Source organism: Arachis ipaensis, chromosome B10 (assembly GCF_059453495.1).
Source record: "Arachis ipaensis isolate K30076 ecotype BB chromosome B10, ASM5945349v1, whole genome shotgun sequence".
NCBI classification, from domain to species: Eukaryota; Viridiplantae; Streptophyta; class Magnoliopsida; order Fabales; family Fabaceae; genus Arachis; species Arachis ipaensis.
Window position 1 is genome coordinate 132,675,116 of NC_142435.1, and position 10,032 is coordinate 132,685,147.

General features: G+C 29.1%; 1 protein-coding gene across 2 annotated transcripts; it reads left to right on the plus strand.

Moving 5' to 3' along the window:
• The first annotated feature begins 1,373 nt into the window (after positions 1-1,373).
• LOC107623916 (ribonuclease H2 subunit B) lies at positions 1,374-5,755 on the plus strand. 2 transcript variants are annotated; one of them, XM_016326319.3, is made up of 10 exons: positions 1,374-1,762; positions 2,554-2,613; positions 2,830-2,931; positions 3,196-3,272; positions 3,485-3,608; positions 3,977-4,041; positions 4,388-4,457; positions 5,102-5,177; positions 5,259-5,340; positions 5,462-5,755. In XM_016326319.3, exons 1-10 carry the CDS (start codon positions 1,714-1,716, stop codon positions 5,594-5,596), a joined length of 840 nt encoding a protein of 279 aa, XP_016181805.1. In that variant the 5' UTR covers positions 1,374-1,713; the 3' UTR covers positions 5,597-5,755. The 2 variants fall into 2 exon arrangements, with proteins under 2 accessions (XP_016181805.1, XP_016181806.1); XM_016326320.3 differs by having other exon boundaries at positions 1,518-1,762; positions 5,114-5,177.
• Positions 5,756-10,032: the final 4,277 nt, after the last annotated feature.

The following is a 10,032-nucleotide window of genomic DNA, read 5'->3' on the forward strand; positions in this document are numbered from 1 at the left end:
TATTTAAATTAATTAAATAATAATAAATCTTTAAAAAGACTGACTAAAAGTTGAAAGTTAAAGGAAAACTAGCATTTTCCGTAATAAAATTAGAACTTCAAAAACTAAATTGAATAATATCTTGAATCTCAAAGACCATTATAAAATTTACTCAAAATTGATAATCTACATGCTATCTTCTTCGCCATTACAAGTGCGTTCAAAGGGGATACAAGGCACTACAATCTTCGTTAAAAGTCTCTTTTCTATTCATTTTACCGTTACTTTACTTCTCCTCTTAAATATGTAATAAGTAATAACCCAATGAATATTTATTACTACTACTGATACAATTACCTTCATTAATATTTATTTATTTACATAATTTCATAAAAATAATCCTAAAATTATTTGTATGAAAAAAAAATAAATTTGATTTTTTAATTATATTTTTTTATAAATTTTTTAACTATAAGAAATACTATAAATTTGATCTTTTTTTTAATTATAATTTTTTAATTATAAAATTTATATTACTAACAAAAATAAATTTAAAAAATATAAATAATAAATAAATTTTAAAATATTTAAAAGCGTGACAAAAATAACCAAATATTAAATATATATTTTTAAAAAATTTTAGAAATTATATTTTAATATAATTTTTACAAGTATTATAAAAAATAAGATATTTTAATCTTTAAAATTTAGTAATTTTATACTAAGTGAATATTTTTTTAATATCTTTTTCATGAATGACCAATTTTTTATTAAAAGAATTTGTTAAAAAAAGTTTAGAGATCAAATTTTACTCTATTTTTCTTTTTTTGCATGAATCTTCTAAATAATTATCTCTTGCATACAAAAATTAGAACAAATTTCGATATCTAATTTTATTTATTTACTTTTTAAAGTACTTTGGTCATTCACAAAAATATTAACAAATATTCACTTAATTTAAAAGAATCAAATTTTAAGAATTAAAATATCTCAACTTTTTAATAATATTGATAAAAAATTATATTAAAATATAATTTTTTATTTTTTAAAAATTATATAATATCTATTTTTAAAAATTTTAAATATTTAGAGAACTTATTTGTTATTTATATATTTTAAAATTAGTTTTGCTTACGACATAAATTTTCGAGTACTTTTTTTAAGTTTATCGTTAATAAAACGTGGGATTAATTAGTGTATGTTAATTAAAGTATTAAACTCATGATTTTGGCAATTTACTGAGGGTTTTTTCAGTCGTTGTTATGGGCCGGGAAGAACCCAACCCACACCAAAGACAAGTGGAATTGTTGAGTCTCTTGTCCAAAAACAGAAAAAATGATGAATTCCGTTTTTCTTAACACAAGGAAAGGGTATGAAAATGTGGGGAACGCACAAGGGTTGGGTCCTCCTCCTTTTCAGAAAACCGACTGATGAAGCTTGCTCAGTCAGCTCAGTCGTGGTTTAGTTTTCATTGGGCTTGGGCCTATCACTGGGCCTGACCCACCAAGAAATTCAGGGTCTCTGAAAGATGCGCGCGCGCGCGCAAAGTCGAACCCGCTCTTTGTGTGTTCATTGCAAAGCGCCAAAGTGTGTTCGGTTCGTTTCAGTTGCTTCAAACCCTAATGCAGATTGCTGTGTTTGTTGGTTCAGGATTCATTCGATTTCTCACTTGGTGAGTGAAGAAAAACGGAAAAGTGTGTGAAATTTCAATCAGTTTCTTTTTTGGTTAAATCTATGAGTTGGTGCGAAGGCGTTAAGGAACCCCGCGTTCTCGTTGCACCCGGTAAGTTACTTATATTCATTGTTTTCATTTCAAGTTGTGAAATGTGGAGCTTGTGAATTTCAAATACAGTGTATATGGTGGTTTTGTTTGAGTTGATTATTATGAAATTTTGTAATTTGTGAATCATGGAAGTTGATAACAAGAATTTCATTTACTTCCGAGAAAAAAAAAGGATTAATATTCGACATATACTACATTATTCTCAAGAGGAAACATATGAATGGAAGAAGAATGCAGCTAGCTACGCAACTCACCCAATTGCCTGGCTATTTATTTACTTTTCCATTTAATGTTAATATTTTTATTTTTGTGAAGGCCATGACCTCTCTTTATGTTTTTTAGTGGAAAACAATTATTAATATTGTATATTTTGTGGAAGTCTTAACATTTTCTGATACTCTTGATTATTCATATTCTATATATGTGTACCAATTATGAACTTTAGTTTTATGGAACCATTGGTCTTTGAATTGAAGAAATTGTAAATGACAGGTGAACCTGAACAATAGTATGCATATAAATAAGCATGACCCCATTGTTAACTGAAATTGGATCATATATGGAGATCTATACAGAAGGGTTGGGATGTTAGGGTAGACAAGGGCAAAGCACAATGAAGAGAATGAGTCCCCAACACTAATTGATGAATTAAGATTACTAGCCTTAACATAAGGCTTGTAGTCATGTATTTTTCAGTGGTTTATGTATTTTTCTCAACAGTGTAGGCAAGTTACAGTTTTGCAGAGCTGCTGTTGATTATTTAGTTATTTATATAAATGTTGGAAGTGCAGATCCTGGTAGCAGTGGAAATGGTTTGGCACGAACGATATTGCTTCGTCATCCCAAATCTGGTATGTCAAGAAATATCCTTTTTTTTGTCTTATGAATTTTGATGATTGTGTTATCTATTTGCAAGTTGTTTGACACGTGATAGGATTTAATTCTCGTTTTCTATCTCGATTTCTTGACAATTTCATTAAATTTGATGGTCTGACAAGAAGGTCATACTTATTTTTCATGTGATCTTTCTTGAGGATTTTGAATGTTTAGTTTCATTTGTTTGACAGGAAATGCAACACAGTATCTCTTTGTAAATGGGGTGCTTCAAGAACTTCAGTGGTTTAAGAACTTATATGGATCTTGGTTTCTGGGAGATTATATAACTGAAGGTATATGTTTGATTTTCTAAGATGCAAAGTGGGGCATTATTGTTGATATTACTTTAGATACATTGCTTTTTCTCACTAATATCTTATCTGATGAAAGTAATAGTCCCATATAATTTCTTAGTCTGATTGAAACATCATTATTACTCCTTGTGTTAGTAGTCTCTATCTTTTGGTCTGTCACTCCTGAAGAAACTGTAATTAAATAATAGTTTCAGAGAAATTGTTTGCAAATTTTCTTATCTTTCTTATTTTTCACTCTGGTAGATGGTCGGTTGTATTTATCCACACCAATTGATCCTGTTTTCATCATGTTGCCTGTATTTGATGAAGCTAGAATGAAGGTAATTCTGTGCTTCTTTTTCTTCTTAATATGTTCTTGTTCATCTGAGTAAGATGAACTACAGTTGATGAACCAGATTGGACGTTAGTTGCCATCCTGGATCCACTAAACTTATACTTCTGAGGGTTGTGAAGGGATTAGTTAGTTCTGGGGTATTTCTTCCCTAAAAGTTATTTCTTTCTCAATAGCACCGATTCTTCAAAATGCATGCAGAAAGGGGATGAGCCTGGAAAGTTCAGACAGTTAGATGAGATCTTGTTTATTGATCGGTTCCCTGATTATCAACAACTATTTTCGACTGTGGAGAACTGCATGCAAGTAGTTTGTGATGTCAAAGGTAGTTCGTTGCTTATACACCTTCTGTTAATTTAAAATTCTGCTCATTTGTCTTGTCATCTCATGGAGAAATTTATTGTGCAAAAAAATGATGAGTTTGTTGTTTATTTCTTTATACTGGTGATGACAATGTAGCATGGTGATCTCATTGTTAGTCATTCTCTTGTTTTTTAATTCTCAGAGTTAGTAGGATAAGTTTTCTTTGTAATGTTGCAATAAAACTGTCAATAAAGGTGACTATTTAATGGAATGCAACGTAAGATAGAGTCTGGACTTATTCTACTGAGATCATGTTGTTGTAATAGTTATCGAAGTTAAATGTTATTCTGTTCATTAAATTTGTCCCCTTCCTCCCATTTGCATATGCAGAAGTTGGATCCTCAAAATTCTTTAGGCTTGATGACTCAAAGGTTCTACGTTGGCTGTGCTATAAGGTGTGTCTATATTTTCTTAATTATCAATTTAGTTCACATGACACTAAGAAATCTAGTTTACACAAATGTAGTTGAATATTGGATCCATCCTCTATATGATATGAAGGTGGTAGATTATTTAGCAAACGAGTGCCTAACTACGTGAGGTTTATTATGTAAATATTACTCGTCTACAAGTATCCATCTAGAAAGGCGCCCAAAGTATACTTGGATGCCTTTACAAAGGGTCTGCAATCTATCTATTACTTTTCTCTTTATCTTAAGGTGTTTGTTTGGCTATCTTTGATTTTGTTGCTACTTGCTAGTATTTGGTTTTATTGAGGTTTTATAGTTCTTTTTATGTTAGGTTTATCAGCTGAAAGAGACACTACTGAAATTGGACAAAAACTATGCTGTTCAAGGAGAGAAAGAGACATGTAAAGTGCCCATGACCATTCTATCATCTAACTTCTGTGGAATTTTTTTCTGTTAAGGTCAAATTAGGAGTTAAATAATAGCTTGCATATGGAGAAAAAAAAGACTGATAGATGTTGCCCTTGAAATATGTGTTTGTGCGGTAGTGAGAGCACAAGCACATTGTTTGGTCTCAGATTTAGGATTTTTCTGTACTTTGGTATATATTGCACAAAAATGATGAGGGTATATATGCAAATGGAAGCTGCTACCAGACACTTGAGCTTTTGTGGTCCCGTCTCTCCTGTCTAAATTTTTATGCTCTCAACATTTAAAAGTTATGCAAATGCTCCTTAACATGGGTCCCAACCAATCAAATGGGTCTTGTATAGAGACGTGTGAGCATTCTGTAGTGCCATCGTTTGCAAGTTGTAGAACTGATGTTTCTATTTAGTGAAAAGCTGGCTGAAACCTTTTCTGGAGATATGTACATCATAATGCGTTGAAACAAATGATGTGTGATGTACGTTTTTAAATTTAGGAAATATAAATACTAGAGTATAATAGAATTCTTGACTTTGCTCCTATGCGAAAATCATACTTTTGGTCACCGGTTCTTTTCTTGGTTGATGAATTATTATGAACATTCTGAATTTTACTGATGTAGTGATGGATGCAGTCTCTATATTAGGAGAGTACTTGAAGGATGAGCCTTGGTTAAAGCTTTTGTGTAACCACCTTAAGTATGCCCTTCCAAAATGTCCTATTTTGAACATTTTAATTTTGAATTTTCATCCCTTTTAAGGATAATTTTGGTTTTGCAGGTTAAATATACTTGAGGTCAATGGTAAAGCACATACAAGCGTTGATGGAACTAATAGCTCACATTTATGCAATGATATACAGGTATTTATCATTTTTTTTTTTCCTTTTTAAGACCTTTTTCCTTTCATGAGCCCTAGCATATTTGCCTTGTTGGATGTTGATTTGTTTAGTGTTTAATAATTTCTTTTTTTTCCCATTCAAGGAACGAAGTGATGAAAAGAAGGTTTCAAATGCGATTGCAAAGAAGGGGGGTAGACAAGCTAAGAAAATAAAAATGGAGACAGAATCACATAACATCAAAGACATGTTTACTAGGGCTACCAGAAAGAAAAGCTGAATTATTCCAATTCCAATTCCAATTCCAAATGGGTCATTGTCATAATTTTCTAATGTATCGTATTCTATATCCCTCAATTACTGGATAAGCACTGAGTCAGATCCTAGTTTGTACCGTTAATGTCAGTATTTATTTCAAGATTTTACTATTTTTTATTTATTTGTATTATTTGCATTCATTTTTTTTCCTTTTTATTTTGATACTACATTACTATTCTTTTTATAATCCTCACTCCTTTTGGGTTAAAATATCGGATAGGAATATGATATAGGGAAAAATCATATAATACTACACTTTATATTTAATTAAATTATAATAAAAAATAATGAGTTAATTTCATGTCTGCTATGTAATTTTTTTTGTCACGTTCTTATTAGAATCTACTTTATTTATTGTAGTCAACTTTTTGGGCCCTCGCCCAAGTAGAAATATATGTTGAAAGGAAATAAGTTAAGAATTTTTTAATTTAGAGTAATTACCAAATCAGTATCAAAGATTTTAAAATTTGACATTTTAATCCTAAAAAAATTAATACACGGATTAATTTCCAAGGTTTTATTCCGGCAGACAAATTAATTTTCAGTTTATTTTTCGGCAAAATAATTACCCAGATCAGTCCTCAAAGATTTTAAAAATGGACATCTTAGTCCCAAAAAAAATTAATATACAAATCAATCCCTAATGTTTCTCTCTGTTAGACATAACAGTCCTCCGTCCAAAAATAAAATAAAATAAAATAATAATAATAATAATAATAATAATAATAATAATAATAATAATAATTATTATTATTATTATTATTATTATTATTATTAATTATACAATAATACTGTCTTATATTTTTTTTGCATTTTTTGGATAAAAATAATGATAAATTTATTCATTAGATATATATATATATATATATATATATATATATATATATAGTCACTCAATAATAATAATAATAATAATAATAATAATAATAATAATAATAATAATAATAAATTATTATCATTATTATTATTAGAGATTATTCTACAAGAAATTCAAGATTAAAACTATTTGATATTTTTGTATTTAATATAATTAAAAGATGTGTTATGTAAAAAAAAATGTTTGTATTAAAAAATATGTATTAAAAGAAAATATTTTAATTTGGATTTATATTAAATACATATTTTTTTTAATACAAACATATTTTTTAAAATAGTACATCTTTTGATTATATTAAATACAAAAATATCAAATAATTTTAAACTTAAATTTCTTGTAAAATAATCTCTAATAATTTTATTTATTTATTATTATTATTATTATTATTATTATTATTATTATTATTATTATTATTATTATTATTATTATTATTATTGAGTGACTATATATATATAATAAATTTATTATTATTTTTATTTAGAAAATACAAAAAATTATGGTACAATATTATTATGTAATCAATAATAATAATAATAATAATAATAAAATTATTAGAGATTATTTTACAATAAATTCAAGGTTAAAACCATTTGATATTTTTGTACTATATTTGGATGGAGGACTATTATGTCTAGCAGAGAGAAAGTGAGAAACTTTGGGGATTAATTTGTACATTAGTTTTTCTTGAGGACTAAAATATCCGTTTTTAAAATCTTTGGGGACTGATCTGGGTAATTACTTTGCCGGAAATGAACTGGGGACTGATTTGTCTGCCGGAGTAAAATCTTGGGATTGATCTGTGTATTAATTTTTCTTGAGGACTAGAATGTCCGATTCTAAAATCCTTGGGACTGATTTGGGTAATTATTCTTTAATTTATTTCAAACAAGAAATTTTTATTAAAATAAGGGTAATTTAGTAATAAAATTAAAAATTTTATTAAAAAGATAATTTTAATACGAAATAAAACGTTTGAGATGATTCTAAATAAAAAATTACGCGAAAAATGATTTCAATTTCTACTCCAAATATTAGGACCAAAACAATACTTATCCCTTAAATTAATTTTAAATTAATTGTATTACAATCGTACCTTTAGGGAAAGTTAAGAAAATAGTTATTTAAGCTTATTGATTAAAGCAAAGTGGACATTTTAATATTGTTAAAAGGGACAGAAATTTGGACCTTCGATGGATAGCCTCTGCCTCCCATTCTAATAGGAATAGGTCAGCATATCCTTTCTCCATATTAAAGCATATGCCCCATCTAGTGAACGTCACCCTCAGAAATCAAAATAAGGAGAATTTAGTTCTCAAGGGAAGTCCATACTCCATACTGTTACTATCCGTATATTTTGGATTGTGTGCTGATGAATATTTTTGTCCAAAGAGAACAATTACATTGACTTGCTTCAAACAGGCGGACTGGTACGCACCGTCAAATAAAGTGCACTTCAAATGTTAGCACGTCCTCCTTTATAATGAATCAGTGGATTGACGAGTTAGTCTGTTTAACCTCTTTTTTTTTTTTTTTTTTGAAAAGTTAATTTAAATTAATATAAAATAATAATTAAAAATTAATACAAATAAAAAATAATTAAATTATAATATAAGTTTTTATTATTTTAAATTTTTAATTCTAATAAAATTATTTAAAATAACATTCGGCAATAAAATTATTTTTATTTTAAAATATAAGTTACATGATTTAAGTATATATATAAATATAAATATAAAATAAAATTAATAACTAAAAAAGAATAAAATAAAAAATAAAAAATATATATTTAAAAATTATATAATTATTAATTTTATAATACTAATTACTCTTTTATTTAATAAAAAATTTTTTGAATTTGGCCGGCTGATTCGCTTTGTCTATTATTTATTTTTATTTGGCAAGTTTCAAATCCTAACACAATCCACCATTTTTAACAAATTTGACAAATTTGGCTCGTTTTACCATTCCTACTTCTCGTAAAATATGACATAATAAACTAATTTGCTGCTGAGACTTTGGTTGAGTGGCTATATGCATTACCTCGTAATATATGCACTCAGGTTTGAATCTTGCCGATAACCAAGTAGTTGATAGAACCCTTGTATGTGTGGGTGTGGTATAGGATTGGGGTAGTTCAATCCATCCAAAAAAAAAAATTTTCATTCGCTTGTCTTTTTTAGATAAATTAGAGTGAAATTTATACGATGTGTAGAGAGGTAAATTATTTATATTATATAGTGTATTTTAATAAGTATTATATTATTTAGAGATTGATTAGATAATATATAAATTAATATTAAATTTAGTTTGTTTTATATTAAAATTATTTTTTCAAAATATTTTTTTGATAATTTGTATATGATGGTTTATCAGTGGCTAAGAAAAGGGGAGTTGAATCTTAGTCCCTTTTTTTTCGCTTAATAACACTTGCTGGTCTTAGAGATAACTTCAGAAGACTTTTTGCTTTTTGTCTCGTACCTAGTCACGAGTCTTTTTCTTTTTGTCTCGTAACCAGGCAAGAGATAATTTTTAGTTTTGTCTCCTATGCAGCAGAAACAGAAATGGAGTAGAAGAGATAAAGAGAATCACACTACAAAGTATCCTGGTTCAGCTGCCAAGTGTAATGCAGCCTACATCCAGTCTCCATCACAACAATGATGGAATTTCACTATAATCATCATGATTACAAACACCAATTCTCCCTAGGAACTACCCTTCCTATCCGGGACAAGTCCAGAATCTAAACCCCAATCCTGAACTTGACTTGGTCACCTACCAAGGTTTTAACTACTAAGTGATAACCCAACTTGTAAGGGGATTCCCATAAAATTATGAAACACAACACAGATGAACAAAGGACCTCTAGAACATTTATGACTTTTTTCTTTAATTTTGTATACTCTGCCTTTTTCCATTCTATGGCTTTTTCTTACAAACCTCACTGTTTGCCTTTTTCCATGAGACTCAAGACAGACAAAATTAAACAAAAAAATACAAAATGAAGAACATTGAAGGAGAAAAACTTCTGTTAGCTTAGGTAGCTATGAGAACTCTATGCCTTGTACTCTCACTCCTTGCTTCAAGCCCTGGCTGTTCTCCCTTATTTATAGAAGGGGAAGCCTCCACGGTTGAAACTGTTGAACCAAGCTAAACTTCTTCTTCTTCAAACCAAAACCGGTTCAGCCAGAGAGAGAGGAGAGAAAACTGAATGTAAAACCCAACATGCAATTACCTCTGTGTCTTTCTTTTGTACCAAACTTCATCAATCCGAGCCTTCCATCTTGACTTGCACTCCAAGAAGGATTCCTAGCCCTTGATGAGTTCTTGATGATGACAGCTCCATCTGCCCTAACTTCTGCCTCATCCTCTACGTAGCTACAGTAGCTACCTCCTGTAGTGGTTGAGCAAAAGCAAAGACGAGCCATGCTTCCAAGGATCTTCTTCCTCTGATCGAGTTGGATCTTCACCATTTTTGGTATGGAGAGCTTGAGATCACTTTACCACATCTTACCTTTTGTGGC